The sequence below is a fragment of the Dermacentor andersoni genome, chromosome 1, assembly GCF_023375885.2.
Source record: "Dermacentor andersoni chromosome 1, qqDerAnde1_hic_scaffold, whole genome shotgun sequence".
NCBI lineage: Eukaryota > Metazoa > Arthropoda > Arachnida > Ixodida > Ixodidae > Dermacentor > Dermacentor andersoni.
This window is the reverse complement of record NC_092814.1, coordinates 35,579,593-35,601,687: the sequence shown is the minus strand read 5'-3', so window position 1 is coordinate 35,601,687 and position 22,095 is coordinate 35,579,593. Positions and strand designations below refer to the sequence as shown.

Here is a 22,095-nt window from a genome sequence, read left to right as displayed (position 1 = left end):
TGCCAGCTGGGACAGGCGTGAATGTTCCCGTTCACCCGAAGGACGTGTGCGTGGGACAGTTCAGCCTTGATGGAACTTTTTGTGGTTGTTGTCGTCCATGTGTGTGAGGGTTATAAGACTGTGGACATACTATATATGTATATAACCTGCATATGCCACTTTTCTGCTGTTGTGCCGTGCAGTGCGTTGGAGTGTTACTGTACATACATGAGTATTTCTTTTGCATGCTCACTGCCATGAATGTGTTGATCTTTCGCCCTTTCCTTTTATCGCTGTGAGAAAATTGTTTTTTTTTCGTGGTCCGTTCAGTTCATTTTCCTGTTCCTTACGGACTCCGCAGCACCCGTGTTGGGCAGCATATGTCAATTTTCTTTGACGGAACTTTCAGAGCCTAAATTCTAGGATACAGCGCCCTTTGGCTCTTGTAGTATAGCTGGGAACATTGTGAGCCCAGTATACTCTTTAGGAGGGACTTGTAAGTTCGCTCTGATTGTTCGTGTTCTTAAGTGTCACGAATCGGCCACGTGCTGTGTGTATAGAGAGGGGGTTCACTCCCCCCCCCATGTCAGCGGGGCAACCGTTTCTGTATTATGTGGGGTCACGGACCGCGCGGTGTTGGGTGACGCGTCGCGGCGGGCGCTAGGAGGGCGAGTGCCGATTCCGGGAGGTCGGTATTGTGCGCAGGGCGTTGGCAGTCCGCCGACGGTCACACAAGTCCACACAGACCGGCCTTGAAAGGGACCGCTTTACACGGTATCGTGGGCCTGGTGCCCGAGTTCCTGACTAATTGGAGGCGCCGGCGAGGTTAAGAAGGGCTTAGCAAACTTGACCCCGTGCCGCATATACGGAGAATGAATCTATTCTTCTACGCGTCCGGAACGCAATCGCCAGCCTTGTTGTTGGGTGCGACTGCCTGTGTGGTGTCGAAGGCCAGCTTACAGTGCACGCTGTAGGGATGCGGTGCACACGTGAAGAGTGCATTCGGACGGCGGCGTCTTGTAAACGCGCACTCGGAGAACTTTGTCTTGTAGACAATAAGTTTGAAGGACAAGGAGGGCCATCCGTCTCCCACACGGCCAAACTTTGAGTACAGCGGCACTACGTGGTGTCGATGCCCCTGCTTCCGAGACATTTGCGGCCTAGACGCCGTTGGGATTTGAGGCGGTCTAGCGATAACTTGTTCGGGCCTGGCGTGTTTTGCTGAGCCCGTCACTAACTACGTAGAAACGAGAGGGCAACGGAGTTTTGGGGAAGAAGGAAAAGAGCTTTGTTTTTCAATATGTTTATTTTTAAGAGTAAGCCCATCCCTGTGGGTTGTGGCTTAACAAACGGTTGACTCTGATTGGCAACTGAACCTGTGGGACGGGCCAACGGCCCTACCGCCTTTTTTTCTTTGTATATTTGGGCTATAAAAATCGGGACGACATGCTGTCCCTCAGACTTGGCTGAAATCAGGGTTGCTGATAGATCAGTGAGCCTCCGTACCATGTACGTTAAAACGAGTCTGGGCTCTAACAGTCATTGAGACCGTCGAAGAGTGAGACTGCGTTTCTCAATTGTTCAAGTTTGTAATGTATTTGTTTTACCTGCCATGTATATAGAAAAGTTCAACTATAAATATTTCTTGTACATCTGACCTCATCGCTTCCTGCCTGCGTTTGATCAACAACTGCCGATCATCGTGCGAGAAGCTTCAAGTTCCAACGGTGAAGCGAGGACAGAGAAAGAACGAAACCTTACTCTTCCCCTTCATCGGGCTCATGTTGCGACGACCGGTGCCCGTCTCGCCGTTCTGCCCGTCTCCTTACGCGCCGCCATTCAATCGCTGTTCGTTAATCTTATTCTTGATGTTGGAGGAATTTTGCCTGTTGTTGTGCTTGGCAGCCTCTCAGCGTCGCTGCTATACAACTAACTACCAGCTGTCCGTCGCCTGGTTATGGGCGGCAACCCCCTGGCTTTTGCTAGTCCCTGCTTCATACATTCCTCTTGTGTCCCCGTTTTCGTGCGTGTTGTTATTCGTATGCGGGGGGATTATTTCGAGATTCATATCTTCTGACGCAGCCATCTTCTACGCTCGGTAGGGGCGATCCGAGTATTAACAAGTGGCGAGGCGGTCGCTCGCGCACTAAGCCTATCAGGCCTAACTCTGTCAGGCCTATCAGGCCTCCGCCGCTCCAAATTTTCAAAGTCGTGTTGGATGATGAAAAATTCCCTCAGGGACTTGAGCTTGGTCTTGAAACGTAGCTTTTGTCGAGTGGAATCCATAAGGATACTCGAGGCAGGTGCACTTGGTGATTTTCGGCTAAAAAGTCGATAGTCGGCGGAGCCCATGTGAAGAACGTGTTCCTGCAGTGGAATAATTGACTCGCATGACCATGGCACCATCGTCTGCAGATAGCGAACGTCTTTTAGTGTTCAAAAATCGAACAGGAAACATCAGAAGATGGTTTTCTAAGTTGTGGCTTCCCGGTAGATCTGAGATATGCTGCTAGGACATTTGGTTAGTTCAACTGGTTAATAATACGAAGCGTGTGGGTGCTGTGTGCGGTCGTCTTCAGTCTCACCCTACGAATAGGTGAGGAAACAGATCGATACATGTTCTAAATCTATGCTTATATCACCAGACACGTTGCGGACAGCATCTCGAAGCGCTGCCCGTGCCGCACATCAACCCTCCCCCCTTCCCCCTTTTTTTTTTTTGGCTATTACTAAACCAAACAGCTGTCTTTGGCTGCCGTTTTGCGGTTCCATGCTAGTCGGGTAAGGACATAATGAGCTGCCAGGTGGCGCTGCGGAAGCTCCAGTCAAGAGCGCCTTTCTTGCCACGTTTAGAGGTTTCGGGTAGTACAAAACAAGAAGGCCTGCGTGGGAACGCAAGGCGCCACGTTACGTCTGCTCGTCTGAGCTGCACTATGGTGGGGATTGTGGAGAATTTCATGCATGGGAGGCTTTGTAGCACGCCTTCCGTCGAGAAGGAAGCAATCTGTGGGTATGGTAGCGCAGCCGGAATGAAAGCCTTACGTTTCTTCTTCCTTGCGCAGTTGCTCTGTTTCTTCGCCTTCGTATGGAAACACCTTGCCATCCTTCGTCCAGGTACAGAAAGGCTCCCGGAGACCAGCTGTTACGGAATATGGGCAGTCAATTGCGTCAAATCGCAATTGACTGCGCATATACAGTCATGATAATGAAAGGACGAGTTGTTGGCCGTGTAAATTTTTTTTCTCAACTATGCCTGCGGTGCGAAGTACAATAAATAAAAATTATGAATATTCCACACACTGTAGAAATGCAATCTTATGAGAAGCACTTCGCAAGTATAGTCTGCCATCCAGCTCGTTTGGTGTTCTATGAAAGCGTTACCAGAATGTGGCTGCTAGTGCTACTGCTGATGACTAAACGGGGCGTGGTTATGCCCATTAAGCCAGCGCCATTGCTCGCTTTTTCACCGGGCTCCCAGCATCCCTGTTAATACACAACATATTGATAGACCACCACGTACGTACGTGTGCGTGTGTGCGTTTAATGCGAGCGTGTGCGAGATGACAGTAACAACACGACGACAGTATGACGGCGATGGCACGAAAAATGACTTTTTGTACTTCTGGCCAACATAAAAGAAAAGGATCGTCAACCTTCATCACAGATCGTTGTAAGTAGACATTATGAACATCGCTCCTGCAATGAGCTGTGCTATAGTGGCATTACGTCGAGGCCATTGTCTGCAGAAGCATTCACAGCCAGGGTGCATCTTCCGCGCGACTGTGTTGGAGCAAAGTTCAGGGCACAAGCGTTTACAGAAGTATCTCTCCCTGCGAGTATGAGTAATCCTCTCCTTGTCAGATGTTCTCTGGAAATTAGCGTCTGTAACATGTGTTTTGCGTGTCCGGCTTTTAGTGCCTATGTTCACCGACCCTATAATGCGCTATTTCTTTAATGAGAAAAATTCTGTGCATCATACCAGACACTTTGCGGCAGATCGTTAGGAAGGTTTGTGTCTCGCCTCCCTTCGGGCCTCTTCAAGAGAATAAAATAAATTCGTGTCCGATCGTGGGATTGAACTAGGGTCTCGTTGCACAAAAGCCCAATTATCTACGCATTAGGTCACAGACGCATGCATCATACTCTTGTGCCAGAGCCAACTAGCGCTTCGAGACGATTGGCACGTGCACAGTGTGGCATAGCAATAAGTTCCTAAGAGATGTGAGAGCTCATGCGCATGCGCTGCAGTAATGGACCATGCGAATGATTGTCAGCCTTAACACTGTCCTTCACGTGAGTCATGTCTACTAGCAACAAGTTGCTTACAAAAGTGAGAGCGTGCCAGTTTTCTCACATTTTATTGCCTACGGGATCGGTCCAGGTCGTAACAGAGCAGCTTGTAATGTTTTTTCGCCTCAGTACCATAAACCGGGGATTATTCCGTCGCTGTAGCCGTCACACTGCATACTCTTTGTCTCAATTCCGACAGTGCGCGCGACCAGAAAGTATTTTTATGCATAGCAGTTATGTAAAACTGAAGCAAACTATGTACTAGTGGCTTTACATACTGCCGCACGCAGGAGATCGATTTCGGCCTTTTAACATCTTTAACCGGTGTAGTTCGTACAATATCTATAATTGTGAAAAAGTTACTACGTTGTCAACGTAATGACTGGAAATATTCAACTCGTACACGGTTTAACCGTTTTCCCAAGCGAGTCAATATATATAAAGGATTGCTAATAAAGTTCAAACTATAATTGCAGTGAGGCTCGTCGAAATTGGCTCGGTGGCATGCTGAGCAGCCCGCCGAGGTCGTGAGCAGAGTTGACGCCTTGGGTGGTTGAATTCGTCACCAAAGGCACTGCCTAGAAACGGTGCGGCTTTTACAGACATTCATCGATGTCCATCAAAAATGGTTTTTATTTTAATGCGAAGAGAGAGAGACAGACAGAATGAAGAGGAAATGCAGGGAGGTTAACCAGATATGAGTCTCCGGTTTGGTACCCTACACTGGGGATGGGGGATAGGGGTTAGAAAGATGACAGAGAGGAAAACGCTAAAAAAAAGAAAAGAAAGAAAAACACGCACTCGTGGAGACACACACACAAAAGGCGTTCCAGTTAAAGTCGTTCACACAGGCCGGTAGATCGCAAAAAGCGCAATAGCGCTTGTACGGCCTTCTTCTGTGATGGTAGGTCCTTTCGATGTTGTAGAATTCTTGTTTCGGATAGCGGTTGGTCGTCCAGTTGGTCAAGTTCGTGGCGAAGGCCATCCTCTCTGTGGACTGTACTGCGGGAAGACGCACAGAATATGGCCAATTGATTCTTCATGGCCGCAGTGGTCACAGGTTGGGCTGTCGGTCATCCCTATGCGGAATGCATAGGCTTTGGTAAAGGCAACGCCCAACCAAAGTCGATATAAAAGCGTGACGTCTCTACGGCGAAGCTGTGATGGCGCTCGAAGACTTAGTGTGGGATCAAGTGAGTACAGTCGCGTATTTCTTAAATGTGGTTCATTCCATTACGCCGCGGTGCACTGCCGAGCAAATAGGAGGAGCTTCTGTGCCGCGTCAATTCTAGGAAGAGGAATTGGGACATGGCGCTCCTCGGTATGGGCTGATCGGGCAGCGTGATCCGCCCGTTCATTGCCGATAATCCCGCAGTGACTTGGAAGCCACTGGAAGGTTATTTCATGGCCTGCATCACTTATATGGTGTAACGTCTCTGTAATATGGAATATTAGTTGTTCGTGCGGTCCGCGTCGTAAAGGTGACAGAAGAGACTGCAGTGCCGCCTTCGAATCGCAGAATATTGTCCACTTGTGTGGTAGTTAATCACCAATGTGATGAAGGGCAGTAAAGAGCGGTGCGAGCTCTGCTGCCGTCGATGTTGTCGCGTGGGTCGTCTTAAATTTGATTGTTGTAGCTTTCGCTAGTATGACGATTGCCGCCGCGGAGCTGCTTGGAAGGACAGATCCATCAGTGTAAATATGCGTAGAGTCACGGTAGTTCTCGTACAAATATAGTAGCGTGAGCTGTCTAAGGGCTGGCGATGATAGATCAGCTTTTTTCGAGATACCAGGTATTGTGAGGTTGATTTTTGGCTGAGCGAGGCACCATGGAGGAATCGAAGGTCTCGCAGCCGGAGTGAAACAAGCTGGCAAAGATTCATCATATGCGGTTATCGTTTGGCTGAAAGATGTGTGTGGTCTGTCTGCTGTTAGGGAGGCCAAGTGGTGACGAGGAGTCCTGGCCAGATGCCTTATATGGGTCCTGAGTACTTCAATTTCAATGTGGGTCCTGACAAGGTGGTCTCCAGCGATTGCTATCGTAGCCACTGTTGAAGTACTCTGAGGCAGGCCTAGACATATCCGGAGCACTTGACCCTGAAGACTGTATTGTGCGTAGATTTGTTTTACCTGTGTTGTTTATTGCTGGCAAACTGTATCGCAGAAATCCTAGAAAAAGCACCCTGTACAGTTGCAACATGGCTCTCGGGGACATTACCCAGGTCTTGCCAGCGATAAACTTGAACAGGTGACAGATGCCTGTCAACCGTTTTTTCACGTATGATACGTGTGGGCTCCATGACAAGTCCCTGTCGATTATGACACCTAGAAACTTGTACGATCACACCCGTCGTATTATTTGGCCATTTATCATTACACTGTAGTTTGCCATGGGTTTGCGCGTAAATGGCACTAGTGCGCATTTCTCGGAGGAAATTTCCAGGCCTCGATTACGGAGGTAGATAACAGTTTGTGTGGCGGCTCTCTGAATTCTCGCTCGCAACTGTAGGCGTGTTACTGCAGACGTCCATATGCAGATGTCATCCGCGTACATTGATAGCCTGACTGCAGTTGGCACGTGCTCAAGGAGAGCAATTAGTGTTAGATTAAATAACACAGGGCTAAGTACACCGCCCTGGGGGACGCCGCGGTAGCTATAATGTAGACAAGTATGGCCTTCCTCGGTGCTTACAAAAAAGGATCGCATGGATAGATAGCTCCGTATCCATTGAAACATCTGACCACCCACTCCTACCTCTGCGAGAGCAGAGAGGATGGCTTCATGCGTAACGTTGTCATACGCCCCTTTAACGTCGAGGAATAAAGAAGCGCAGAGACGCTTACGGCATTTCTCATGTTGAATGTAGGTGACCAGGTCGACGACGTTATCGATCGATGATCGACCGCGTCGAAAGCCCGCCATGGCATCTGGGTAGGTGTTGTGGTACTGCAAGTACCACTCCAGGCGTGCTTGGACCATCCTCTCCATTACTTTGCCCACACAGCTCGCCAAAGCGATCGGGCGATATGATGAGAGTTCCAACGGCGACTTGCCAGGCTTCAGCAGTGGAACAAGGCGACTTGTCTTCCAGGTTGTTGGTAGTGTGCCATCTCTCCAAGATTGATTGTACACCTCAAGGAGAACTCATCTCGCTTGCTCCCCCAGGTGACACAGAGCTCGGTAGGAAATTAATGCGAAGCAGTTACGCAATCACTCCCAGCGTTCTCTTCGTACGTCCGGCGTCCGTGTGGGTAGCCGCGAACAGGCCATAACACAAATATAAGCGTACGTTGGTGTGATGTGAACCAGGGTCCCCCAGCACAGCAGCCCGTGTTCTATCTATTAGGCCACAGATGCATGCATAGCACCACAGAAAATTAGCCTCACAAGTTATTCCCGTGTGACAGCGCTTTGAGGCACTACGTGACACCGCACTACCTTCTGGTTCGGCCATGGCGGTATCAGCAAGGACGCGCCCGGTGTAGCGTTTTGTGTAGCACTACCATACATGGCAAAAACGACAGTCGCGCGTCTCGTTGTTTTGCCCGCACTAGACTGCCAGGTGCGGCCCGAACAGCCGCACGATACGACGGCGCTCGAAAGTTCGGCGTCTGCTATCATCGTTATAGCGTGGCACCGAGTTGGGAGAAGCAAGTGAAATTCGGCATCCACGGGCATTGACAATTACTCAAGGATAATACGTGTCCTTAAAAAATGCTCCGAACAACATTGGTAACCACATGGCGTGGTATCTGCTTAATGCTTTCTTTTTGGTGCGAAGTGACAGTATCAAGGCGGCGTGAGTGATATCGTACAGAGCCCCTCGAGGACGCGCTTCTAGTCATGACCACACAGCTAGCGCCATGAAACCTGCCAGTGTTCGAGTCCCTGAGGACTTGGTGAAAAAAAAAACGCCGGTACATTATCGTCGATGAGCTGCTTAATGTAGTCAGCATGGAGCACCTGTATGCGGAATACATAGCCAGAGATAATGTTCATTTTTTTGCTTCGCATAATCATGACGCATGGAGAACCGTCTCAAACCCTTCATTCATAACAATGGTCTTGCCCTTCTGCAGTACGGCTCTCTCACCAATAAAGCGGTACCAAGTGCCTTGCTGACGACGACGACCTTTGTAATGCTGCGTTGAAGATTCTGCAAGACGAAGCCAGAGGTGATGTCGCAGGTCTGAGACTCATTTTTTACTGTTAACGGCCATCGAAGCTCAAAGCTTCGATTTGATAATGTGTCCGTAGCTACGCTGCATTAACAAGAGAGTGGAACGTGTTTTTCTCTGAAGCGGAAAAGCCAATTTCCCTCTCGGAAAGGTGATGGTGATTACGTTATCAGGTGGCATTAGGCCTGCATTATTTAGGCGGGTATTTTGGCAGCCTATTTACCTGAATTTCAAGCGCAGGAAAACTTCGGCATGTGCCCGGTGTTCCCCTCTCGCCTGGCCGTGTCCCTGCTCCTTGTACGAACTACTCTGACGTTATGATAGATAGTAATAGAGAATTTTCATTTTATTCTTGTTTTGGCTGGCACGCAAAACCCTAGAATTTGATTTTAAGAGAATGTTACGTTTATATTTTTGGGTATTCTTCGTATTCAGAAAGTGCGATGAAATGCAGCTTCTGCCCTGGCTTGATTAAAGCAAATACGACGTATTTGTCTGCAAGTCGAAGGCGATCATCTTGTAGCTTTCTTATAACTGTATATGTGTGTGGCTCAATCTACCAAATGTAAAAGCTGCTACTTTTCTCACCTTGCGGTCACGACTCCAGAATCGATTGCAGACAGAGTCCCTTGTCATTTTCTTTCGGTTCGCATCAAACACACACGCATTTAATTGTGCCGCATATACGACCCTGTTTGTTCCCGCGAATAGTTGTAATTACGGCGGTGAGCTGATGGCTCCCTATATTATTCAAGAAATATTCAGCACTGTGAAGGCATATGAAATAGCAAAGCAAAGTGTGAACAGAACAGCATATATAACCTTCAGAAGCTACTACGTTTCCAGTGTATGTGGTGCATTTAATAGGTTAATTAAGCGTAAAGAGTCTTCATTTTGTTGGTGATATCGAGGCAACCATTGTGAAAAAAGAAAAAAATTAACAAAACAACACTGTGGAAGATATAGGCAATGTGAATTCCAGCGAAATGTCGCTACAGCCGGCGCCAGGATGCCAGCAGTGATCTCGAGCCTAAACGAAAAGCGAAGACGGTTGCACACTGTCTTGGCCATCTTTGGGCACAACACAAATCTTCAAAGCAACGCCGGACCGGTTGGACAGAATGACCACCCTTATGGCTAATACAACGGCGGGCAGCAGGGGACACACGTGCACCCTCAATCATTTATCACTGTGGGAGAGTGGATCCTAGAAAAAAAAAAAAAACACGTAAGCATATCCTTATAGTACAGCAGTTGTCGCCGTTCTTTTTGGACATGTTTAAAATAAGTTGGCCGTTGTAGAAAGCACTTATTGATCTTCTGCCGGATATTATGCGTTAGGTCACGAAAGTGTAACAAGTCTGGAGTGTGATGTGGCGGCCTGGGGTGCTCGTACAGGTTGGGAGAAACGATCTGGAATGTGTGTGTGGTCCTTCGAGTTTTCGAGGTTAGCAACGAAGGCAGAAAACTCGGCGATGCTTAGTGAGTCCATCAACCAGCTACTGCTTGTTCTCGATTTCACTTGACGCTGAACAGTGCTTATTCGATCGCGTGCTTGGCGACCGATGACTTGGCGACCGAACACTTTTCTGCAAATTATACTCGTAAGAATGCCCACACGGCGCATAGAAAGCTTGCAAGAGTGCGTCAGTGGTCGAGAAAAACCTGCATTATCCGCGCTACTTGGACGAATCGCACAGTGGTGGCGAGGTGTCACAGCGTGGAGAGAAACTGCTCGTCATTTGCTGCAAGCACACAGCGTCTTACCACACCTGGAGATAATTTAGCGCACCTTCAGTGCGAGCTTATTAAGGGCACTGTGACTCCGTAGGAATGCTGAGATAATGTCAGCTTGTCCTTACGGGGCTTGGTGGCAAAACCAGACACGTTATGATTTCCTGGCTCTCCGAGAAAGTTTCCATTCATAAGCCAAACACTTCCTGACATTCCCACGCGTGCACTGTCACCGCAGCGCCACCTTTCTCTTTATAAACATGCTTTTGTTAGAATATTTATGGCTGAAAGTGCATTTTCATGGTGAGTACGTTTCATTGCTGTGGCGTTCTAAAGACTCTTTCTGCTCTACTTATACGAATCCGTCCCCTGGCGCACAAGCACCAACTGCCGCTCTCGTAGCATTTTGTGTTAACCGCTGGAATACTTGATTATATAATATGCTACGAGACTTGATAGGCGTATGAGAAACTCAAGGGGAAAAAAGCGTCTGTCAAGAGAACGAATGTGAGTGGGAACGAACGAAAAAAGTGCAAGATGATGCGAGACACAGCGCGTTCGTCGCATCACACGCAGCGCATGTGGGCAACTAACGCATCTTGCAACGGTCTTCGACCACAACAGCGAACGGGACACAAGCTGGCAAGCAGAACGTGCCACGAAACTTGTTCAGCCTGAACCGGAGATAGGACGCCACGAGCCTCAGTGGGGCAGCAAAGGTGCATGTATAACATCCGTAGCCGATCTGGATCCATCACGGAGGTATACTGCAATTGTGGAGCGGTTGCATTACATATGATACCATCTCAGTCTCTTACTGTTGCCGCATCAATATCCTAATCATGGAGTATTCGCAACAAGTTAGAAGGCTTTTGTATCCTGTTTCTGGGCTAAATAAATAAACAACTTAGTATACTATCAGTGACTACAGTTAGTAATTGACAGGCAGCGTTATTTCCTTAACCCAGGAATTTTCTCAGATAGTCGGGAGAAAATGAAACCAACATTAAATAGAACACTGAAAACATACTGGGCTACATGCTTCCAGAGCACTAAAACGACGAGTGCAGTATAAAGCATTTTGTAGTGTAACCCTCGTCATACTGTCGCAGTTAACAAAGAACAGCTTCAAACATCTTTTTTCGTCGACAGCGCACGAATGAAACCGCCTTCCTGATCGTGTAATTGCTGAAGTCGTGATTTGTTCTCAACACTTGTTCCACACAGCTTGTAACGAAAGAATTTGGTTTGCTTAAGTGTATTGAAGCGCTAATATGCTCTTATTGTATTTCATTGCATTGCTCTTGTCTTTTGCGTAGTGTTATTCTACTAAAGTGATAATGAGTTATTTTTGTTGTATTGATGTCCCGAAGTGCTATTGTATTGATGAAGTAATGAACTAATTTGTTACTTCTGCTCACCACTTCTGTCTAGATCAAATGTTGGACAGACAGTATCTTCAAACAAACAAACAAACAAACAAACAAACAAACAAACAAACAAACAAACAAACACACAAACAAACACACAAACAAACAAACAAACAAAGTGTAACAAACAATGACAGGCGTAAGCATTTCTTAGAGTCGGTGTCGGACAAAGAGAAAATAATTTTAAAGACGATTCAACATTTAGTTGACGTCGATGTCTTCCTGAGCGAGTTGCGGTGGAGCATGGGGTATATGAACGATACAATTTATTCTGAGGCCTGCAGCGTCTCAACGACAGCGTCCAAAAACACTATGACACGAGGGGAAAATGCGAGAACGCTCCCCTTACCACTGGTACCACCGCCCTGCGATACCACTACCGTGCAGTGGTACTACATGGTTGCACCCCCGGTACCAGATATATTTTGGGGAACGGCGCACATTTTTAGACTGCGCAGTCTGCGGGAGTGGTCCACGAAAGAGTTTAGAAACATACCCAGACGTGAGGGAAGCAAAGTTTTCGCGTCTGTATACGTTCGTCTGTATATATCCGTGCAAACTGCGTCCCCATATACATTCCCCGTATATTGAAAGGTCATTTTCATGCTGCGTTGATATGCACTGCGGGCGCGCTAGCTTCTCGGCACTCGTCGGAGCATTTTCGTCGATCGTAAATGCCTTTTTCAAGTGCTTATTACTGCCGCGAACAGTTTACAGGCCGCGAGTTTTGCGTAGGGCTAATACCAGCATAATTAGTACACGGAGTCCGTCGAACACTGGTACGTTGTGTTGCTGCCACATAAAAACGGGGATTGCAGTTTCGAATTATAAGGTGCGTTTCAAGGCTTTGTGGCAATCAAGATTCTATGACCAGTAATGTTTGGACGCCAGCACCACTTAAGAAAACAAACCGGAAATGGAGCATCAAGATTCGACGCGTTACCCATTTAAATCTTTACCAAGACGCTGACACAAGCGAAAGATATCAGCCCCCGTGCTTCGAAGTTCAAAGGCTGAAAAGTTTACTTGAAATGTTTGGTTGAGCCTGTTAACAGAGGTGTGCGAATGGTAATTTTTACGACCCAACCATATATACATCGAACAGTGCTAGAAGCAAATCGAATGGAAGAATGAACAGTCATTTTCACATTTAAAATAAAACTGTTTACATCCTAGTATATTCTCAACGTTAGCAAGCTTCTGTGATTGTACCGTACATTATGAAGCATTGTTTATGAAAAGTACAAATGAGCAGTTTGTTCGCATACAAAGGACTCTTCGGTAAGTGAAAACAGTAGCGATTTAGCAGGAAGCATGGCTCTAGGTGACCAATAGAGCGCCATACTGCTCGTCGTTTATGTGTAACTCTGGCCGCCATGATGAAATTTATCGTACTTTTGCTCCATCTTTATGTTGACAATTTAAAATATTCAAAATAGATTCGGAACGTATTCTTATTAACGACTGGGACTATGCGCTTCGAACATAAAATCAATTGGGGAATATTCCACACGTTATTCGAAATTTTCCAATATTCGCACACCATTACTTGTTAGTGGTGTGCGAAGATGCATGATTGAAATGTAGCTCGAGCAGAAGTGCTCACAGAATACAGACTAGATATGCTCATTAACGCCTCAGTGCGTCTAGTATGAGTCTTGTCGCTCGGTAATTAAGTCTGATGATATATGAACAGAGTAATGTGGGCTGGTGGCTTCTCCGAATGAAAGTTGTGGGCTACCGTTGTTTCCACTGAACTTCCAAAGGTTTTCCATAGCTCATAACGAGGCCTGCTGCACAACACTGTGTCTGTCAGAAATGATGAAAAATGGAATGGGAAAGACCGCAGCCAAGAGTAAGATAAAGCCTGCAATATCAGTTAATGCCCGAAGAACTGTGATAACTATTATACGTATTTAAAACAATAACAACCTTGTTAAATGAGCAGAGCATTCTATTTAGGTTAGATGACAGACAGAGGTTTATATGTGTATGAATGTACTAACCGAGTAGTCAATGTAAGTTTCTCGCGAGTTCGCTTTAAATTTTATACGATGTTTCAGCACAACTTTAGAGTGCAAACAGACTGGAATATGCCACTACGATCGCATTCTCCGTCGGTCAGTGAACCGAACAACACGTAAGATGAAACCTTCCAATTTTCAAACGCGAACACTTCTAGGAGAGTCGATCATCTTCTTTCCGTTTAAATATGGAAGCAACTGCGTCATTGTAAACTTTGCAGCATCTTGAGGTTCCACACAGCAAAGCAGGTAACAATTGTAGGATAACAGTGCCGGCTAGTCACTTTGGGGTTTGCCGGATAACTAGTTCATACACTCTCGCTCACAGCGAGGTTCGTTAGATGATTACATCTCCAAAAAAAAAAATCTCACTTAAACGCCAATGTTTTCCAACCTTTAAATTTTAGCCTCATTACCAGCGGTATTTCAATGACATTAGCAAATTTCGTAGAGAATCATGAATAGCCGGGCAAGGGAACAAGAAAGAGTTCAGGATTGCCAGTCAGCCTCTAGAGTCTGCGAAGGAGTGCGTTTACCTAGGTCAATTAATCTCAGGGAGCCCTGATCACGAGAAGGAAATTCACAGAAGAAGAAAAATGAGTTCGAGCGCACACGGCCGACATTGTCAGCTCCTGACTGGAAGTTTAGCATTATCATTGAAAAGGAAGGTGTACAATCAGTGCATTTTACCAGCGCTAACATATGGGGCAGAAACTTAGAGACCGACAAAGAAGCTTGAGAACAAGTTAAGAACCGCGCAAAGAGCGACGGAACGAAGAATACTAGGCATAACGTTAAAAGACAGAAATAGAGCGGTTTGGATCAGAGAGCAAACGGGTATAGCCGATATTCTGATTGACATTATGAGAAAAGAATTGAGCTGGGAAGGTCTTGCAATGCGCAGGTTAGATAACCGGTACACCATTAGGGTTACAGAATGGGTGCCAAGAGAAGGGAAGCGCAGTCGAGGACGGCAGAAGACTAGATGCGACGATGGATGGATGGAAAAACTTTAATTAATAAGGTCCATCGGGACGTGCACTAGCACGTAGCGGGCTGCTCCCACGTCGGGAAAGAAAGACCTATAGCCTCTCCGGCACGTCGCGGGCCCGTTGGACTGCCCATAGTTGGGATTCAAAATCGGGACTGCGTAGGGCAATGAAATTTGGAAATTCGCGGGCGTTAGTTGGAATTCGTTGGCGCAGGACAGGGATAATTGGAGATCGCAGGGAAAGGTCTTCGTCCTGCACTGGACTTAAAATATAATGTTGATGATGATAATGATGATGATGGCTTTCTCTCCTAATTAAATAGTGCGCAAATGCCATTCATCTGCATGATTAAACAGATACGAAATTGATTCGTCTGTCGACCCGAAAAAGTAACACCTTTCCTCAATAACACCTTTCCTCATTTTCAATAAGCGCCAGTTAATTTGCGCTTCACTCATTGCGTCTTGTGTGTTCGTGTCACTGCCCTTGTGTACGTAACGGTAGTGCAGGTATCACGGCACCTCACCAAATAGGCCAGTTGCATGCCCCATTCTCATTCAAAAACAGCTGCACACGCGAAACCTTTGTTTTGTGGCGACTCCACAAGGGAAGCCCACGTTCCGTCATTTTTGAAAACCGTTTTTTTTTTGCGTGTTTCTTCTGCAGTAGATCTTGACTTCGCAGGTAGACGACACGATATATACATTCACGAGGAGATATTCTTGCTGCTCTTCAAAAACCAGTTTCCATGTACTCTGATACCAAAACGTCGTAGGCGAGACATGGTTGCGCGGATCATGCAGAAGTGTCCTCTGGGGTTAGGAACAGTTCATCAGCTGCATATACTTTTTTCAACGCAATCAGAGTTGTTCCTGGGCATCGTGCTTTCCTCGGAATTTCATAACGGCATCGCGTTCGCATCGTTTCAAGCGTCCACGGGTTGCGTCTTCAATCTATGCACATATAGTTAGGAGCGAGGAAGAGAGCGATCACTGACAAAAGGGTCAAGCAGCAACCCTTCGAAGCCTTTCTAATTCGTCAACTCTTACGCTACAAGCTAACTTGGTGGTTAGGGCACGCACACTGAAAGAAAAATTAAGCGGAACCTCCCTGAACGGGAACCGTCCGAGATATGCGTAGCATGATGTGGCTGTCGGCCTGGTGGGGAATGTGTTATGCGGGGTAATGTGTGTGTAGAGGTTATGCTGATGTGCGTAGTATACGCTATTTATTTATATATGCGTGAGGAGTTCGAACAGAGAAATGCACATGTTTACATTGACGGACATATAAATTCTGCACCACACCGACCGCCACACAATGCTGCTCATATCTTCGACAGGTCTCGTTCAGGGAGATACCGCTTAATTTATTTGCGCAATACCAGGCGCAGTATAACCATAGACATATAACCAGTCGTCATAGGCAGCGGAGGAGGGACGGTTACGCGTGCATGCGTAATTAATGCACGAGTGGCGTATCTTCTCGTTTTGGGTCCCCTATAGTCACCTTCCATCTTCACTGGTCGGGTGTTTACCAGGGTGTCCCATACTGCATGCGATCCCTTTTTTAGTATAAGCTTAAGCATTTCTGGACTAAGTTTAACGCCTCCTTTCTGCGTATGTCGTATGGAGAACTGCGAAAGGTGGACGGGCTCGTACAACGTTTTGCGCCGGCACGCCTATTGTTATCGCTGACAATGGGTCGTTCGTCACTGCACTCTGGATGACAGCTATCAGCCGCACACCCAATGGGTTGAAACTGCGCATTTTCGCCCAGTGTATTGGAAACGGGTTTTCTGGCTTCACATTATTTTCTACCAACTTGCTATACAATGCTACGCATTAGAATGATCCTCTGTACGGTGACTCATTAGTGGCAGAGTGTATGAGGTGTGCTGCGCGGCAGCCCGCGCTATTCTGCGGCCGAAAGAAATGGCCGCGCGGACAAAAGGTGGTGGCCCCGTCCACGCCGGGGCACTCACGCGTGCAGGCGGGCAGCTCGTCGAGTCCGTATTCCTCCTGGAAGTCGAAGCGGTCTCGTTGGGCGCGGTCGCAGACCACGTAGCCCCTGGCCAGCAGGGGAAGCGACTTGGTGCTCATCACGTGGTCGGGGAAGCACGAGAAGCGGCATGTGATGAGCCCCATGCGCCGCTTGCACTGGATGTTGCCGTTCGCGGGGGCCCTTAGAGACAAACACTGCGACTCTGGAAACGACGCGCATGTTCAGTGCGAGCAGCCAAGCGCGCGTGCCCCGAGAGACGACCATCGGAGCTTGGTCTGTTTGCGCCGCAATCGTCAAGGGTCAGCCAAGGCGCACCCCAGGGAAACCAAGCCAGAGCAGGCCCAACAGTGGTATTGAAGCGCGCCATCGCGGTCAAGAGCAGGCCTGGAGCCATGCGGAGGCGCAGCAGCCACGAGCGGCGGTGCAGCCATGCAGCCAGAGCGATTCTACTCACCCCGGAACTGCTCGATCTGCCTCGCGTTCACAACATAGGCACACTGTGTTTCTGCCTGGGTTTTATTGTCTCTAGCCGTACAGGTGACGTTGTACGCGCCGGGCCCAAGCAGAGTGGCCGGATCGCAGATGACCAAGGCGGCGCCGCCGGACGCCGCCTCGAAGGCGGGAGGCTTTAGGTGCACCGGGTACTTGTCGTGGACTTCCTGGACGTCTACACAACCGGGCCCCGATTCGCGAAGGCGGGGAACAGTTTCACCTGCAGGGACAAAAACGGCTCCTTGCACAAGCGCCGCCTCGCACACGGCCAGTCGCGCTCGAACCGCCGCGTGCTCCGCAAACTTCTTACAGCGGCGAAGGTGTGCTGCTGGCTACACAACGCAGCAATCGACGGGGTCTAGAACTGCTCCTATGCAACTTGGCAAAGGCAGGTCACTGTTCATTATTTCCACCAGACAGATCGATTATAATTAATGTTTCTTACGTTCCTGAGTTATCGTTTGTGCGAATCATTAGAGAGAAACGAGAAGCGCAAGCCTACTTTTCGACTGCATAACATAATAGAACAATTCATTTTCTTGCAACCAACTTTGGTCTACATGTCTGCAGAAAAAGAGGATCTAGTTCGGGTCATTATTTGAACAATTTATTATGAATGACCTACACGGATAATTTCAGCTTTTATTCCCAAACCGCAAACGGTTCGCACATGGCGCTGGAGCGCCATCATCACATCTCCGAGTGCTGGAAGAAAGTTTGCCAGGAATGCGCGCCGCGGTGATCCACGCGCGAGTTCCTACCTTTGACTATTACCTTAAACGCGCAGGACGCCGACGACCTGAGCTCGTGGTCCTCCGCAACGCAGTTGATCTCGTGGTCGCCAAAGTCGACCAGCATCTCCGGTGTACAGGTGGCATTGACTAGTTGTCCGGAACCGGTGCGGAACACGGGCCGTGGCACGGTGGTGTTGCCCAGTTCGTCGGTGCCGAATTCCGTGTCCTCGCAACCACTTACCCGCACTGGGGCTAGTTGCTCTGCGCGAAGTCAGACGCACTTGCGGTCAGATCTGCTTTAGGGTACGAAGAAGTAGCTATACTGGAACAGCGAAGGTCGCTATGACTGTATTCTTTTTCTTAGAAGTACTAAATTCCCAGGCATACTTTTCCCTTGGCTGGCGGCAATGTCGCAGAGGACCATTTTCGTGAATAATGCTCAGATGTATGTCTGTCTTGAAGCCCCCAGGGACAGGGGTAACCTCCAGACTTTCTTCTTTTAAAAAGTAGCAGTAGCTACTAGCTACAATGAACTATCGCACGTTACTTACGTATAAGTAACTGGAGTTAGTAAGCAAAGTGTTAGTAATAGCTGCCAATAAGAAAAGGTAGTAACCGCTACTTACACACCTGAATTACCACTATCAAAAGTATAGCGGCGTCTATCTTGGGTATAAGCGCTGCTTCCTCGCCTCAATTAGGTTGCTTATAGTTTAAAAGCACATCCATGTGAAAGAAAAGAAGTAATAAAAATCAAGGCGCGCATTCGCACGTTTAGTTTTGTCATATTGAATAAACGAATAATTACTGCGACATAGTGGTCACACCATAAATACCAACAGCGAGTGACTACTCTGCACAGAAGTTAAGGCACTACAACTAAACATGTCATAAGAGAGAACACTGAATCGCACAGCACACGGAATGGGCTACAACACGACCCGTTTTGAAGCACCGCCGCCAACATGGCACATAGCCGCAGCAAGTTTTGGAACCGCACATTGTGCCGATGCGTATCTTTGTATTTGCTTAAATAAATGACGTTATGGGCATAAATCTGTACAATCGGATATACGCTACCGTCCGGTGAACGCATGTGCAGACAACTGTTAATCCACTCGAACCACTCGAACTTAGAAGAAAAAAACAGAGACTTGAATTCCTTAAACTACTTCACACTAACAATTTATCCCTTGACTCATCTGAACATTTATCACAGCTATCGACCAGAACTACACACCACCGCAGACATGATGCATTAACCCCTTACTTTACAAGAACAAACACATATAAGTTTTCTTTTTTTCCTCCAACTGTAACCGAATGGAATTGTATAAATTGAATCCACTTCCTAATCTCGTTTTTCAACGTTCTGTTTGTTTTGTCAATCTGATTTTCTTTCCTTCCACGTGTCTGCAGTATTCAATAAATAAATAAATAAATAAATAAAATAAATAAATAAATAAATAAATAAAACTACAGCTCATTTAAATGTTCGTCTGAGATTAAGATCACGCACCATAATTGACCGGGCGAGACAAGGCCATTATCAAGTTAACCACGATTATATATATATATATATATATATATATATATATAGTAAAGAACTAGTGAAGAGTTAGTGACTGCTTCAAAGGGCGAAGCTATAGAGGAACATTAAGCGGACGCGACACACGCGCATCAACTCAGTGCTGAATTAACTTGCCCCCTCTGCCTCGTGTCCCGAGCTGAAACCTCCGGTCGGTAACAGCCGCGAAAGAGCCCCGAAGAGCAGAATGCTGGCTACGTTGGCTTATTAGCGCATCAGAGAAAACAGCCCTCAGCGATCGTCGCCAGACCTTGCAACAAAAGGATGCCTTATAGTCACAAATTAGCCTTTTTTCCCTAATAGCCGCACTCAGCGATCACATGACCTGCTGCCTCTGACGGGTTTGGGTGCGAGCTAGTTGGTACGGATCATTCATATTTAAAATAGCGCCAAAAAACACAGACCTGCTGCGGTAGTTCAGTGGGTGTGGCGTTGTGCTGCTGAGCTCAAGGTCGCGGGTTTCGGCCGTGATGGCCGCATTTTGATGCGGGTGAAATCCAAAAGCGGTCGTGTACTTAGGCTTAGTTGCATCTCAAAATAAAAAAAAGCCAGGTGGTAAAACTCAGTCGGGAGACCCCATTGCGACGTGCCTCATAATCAGATCGTGGTTTTGGCGCGTAAAACCCCCGAGTTTAGTTCACCGATCCCATTCTTTAATGACTGAGTGTTCCCGTCATTTACGGCATCAGTGACTCCAGTGCACATAGTTATACATATAACTATATACATATTATACATGCACACATTATACATATATGTATATATTCATACCGCTAAGCATAGTAACACGCAAAGTGAAACATTTCATGGCGTCAGAGCTACAGGTTAATATACACACTAATATTCGCTTAGGAACCACATGCTTCAAAAGAATGGCCTACGAACAGAACAGCCGATTGTCAAGAGTGGCCACAGTAGAGAACCAACGAGGAAAAAAAATAAGTAAGTGAGAATGAATTAGATATTGCAACGTACCTGATATAATTTTTTATTAGCTTTCTTTAAGGATACGTTCGTCCCTGCAGGAAAGGCCAGCTATTCCTCTTTCTGTGATGAAACTATGCGCATGCTACAGACAATTTTACACACACACACATTATATATATGAAGAAAAAGAGTACGGCGTACGTTGAATAAGCACAGTATATTTGAGTGACGTTTCGGCTGGTGGACTAGCCTTTGTCACAGTAACATGTACATGCATTTGGGCTTCCTTATAAACCCGCGATACATCAGATAAAGTTGTGCGCAATAATAACAAGAAAAAACAACATAAATATAGCGATACCACTCGGGCATACCAGATCAGGCATCGCCTTGCAAGCGCATCGAGTGAACCCCTGAGCTTCCATTACGTGCGTTTGCCACTGATTGCCTCTACTAAGCTGGGCCGTTGGACGAAGCAAGCCCTGCGTTGGGGCCTTCTGCGTTGAAAAACGTCTGGGTCGAGGTACTATTCTACGGCAGAAGAAAATTGATGTAGTGCTATCAATGGCGGACATAAACGGCCATGCCTCATTAGCAATGAGTCTGTACGCGTCTCGCCATCCGGATCGGCGAGTTCCAACTAAAGCAACATTTGTTAGCATTTTGAGACTTTTTCGCACAACAGGCTCAGTTCACCAAAAAAGACAGCCCAAGAAGCGCGTCATTGATGACGACATTGAAACAGTGTGCATGCAATGCCAAATGCAAGCATCAAATACATTTCTAAACAATGCGGGAAAAGCGTGGGAACAGTGCACAACGTTCTAAAAAAGCACGAATTTCATCCATACCATGTGAGTCTTCATCAGACTTTCAGAAACGGGCGGAGTTTTGTAATTGGGCACTAACAAAAGTTGACCAACATAAGGATTTCGTACAAAGAGTGATTTGGACTGATGAGGCTCGATTTTGCAGGAATGGCAGAGTGAACACTCACAATGCTCACTATGGTCGCAAAGAAATCCTCACTGGCTGCGGCAACACAACTACCAAATTTAACGTGCACCTAAATCTAAGTACACGGGTGTTTTCGCATTTCGCCCCCATCGAAATGCAGCCGCCGTGGCCGGGATTCGATCCCGCGACCTCGTGCTCAGCAGCCTAACACCATAGCCACTGAGCAACCACGGCGGGTAAGAACGGAATCATCGTCGCCTATCACCCCACATTCTTGCCCAGACGAAGCACCATACGCAACAGCTGCGTCACACTAGGGAGGGGCCTCGCATGCGTAACTAGACGGCTTGGGCTGTAATTTCAGACGTGCATATCTCAGTACACAGGCGCGTTACTAAAATTGTAAAAAATGGAAAAGTCACCAAATGGCACAGTCTCTGAATTTTCAATATAAACATACATGCTAACTGCAGTAATTGAAAAGTTAATTATCGAATTTAATTAAATAATGACATTACGACGACAATTATCCTCGCAGTTTGCGACAGCCTGGCCGCAGAACCTCGCGTCAGTGTACTCTTCGCATATTTTTTTTTAAACACAGGAAATCTAACTTTGAGCACCCTATATATATATATATATATATATATATATAATTTTAGAAACGAAGGTGCACACTTACGAAAATTGCATCTTTAATGCAATTTTCGTAAGTGTGCACCTTCGTTTCTAAAACTACCTATCCACCGGACCCACAGAACTTCT

General features: G+C 47.0%; 1 protein-coding gene across 5 annotated transcripts in view; it reads right to left on the bottom strand.

The window, feature by feature from the left end:
- Positions 1-22,095, bottom strand: part of LOC126545767 (sushi, von Willebrand factor type A, EGF and pentraxin domain-containing protein 1-like) — a 185,683-nt gene that overhangs the window by 45,593 nt on the left and 117,995 nt on the right. For 4 of the 5 annotated variants that reach the window (XM_050193740.3, XM_055061312.2, XM_055061313.2 and 1 more), the window contains 3 exons: positions 17,886-18,119; positions 17,087-17,344; positions 16,613-16,834 (listed from right to left, as the gene is read on the bottom strand). In XM_050193740.3, the coding sequence (XP_050049697.2) occupies positions 16,613-16,834; positions 17,087-17,344; positions 17,886-18,119 (714 nt within the window). Of the gene's footprint in view, positions 1-16,612; positions 16,835-17,086; positions 17,345-17,885; positions 18,120-22,095 lie in introns of those variants that run through there. The other variant, XM_050193749.3, reaches the window with a different exon arrangement.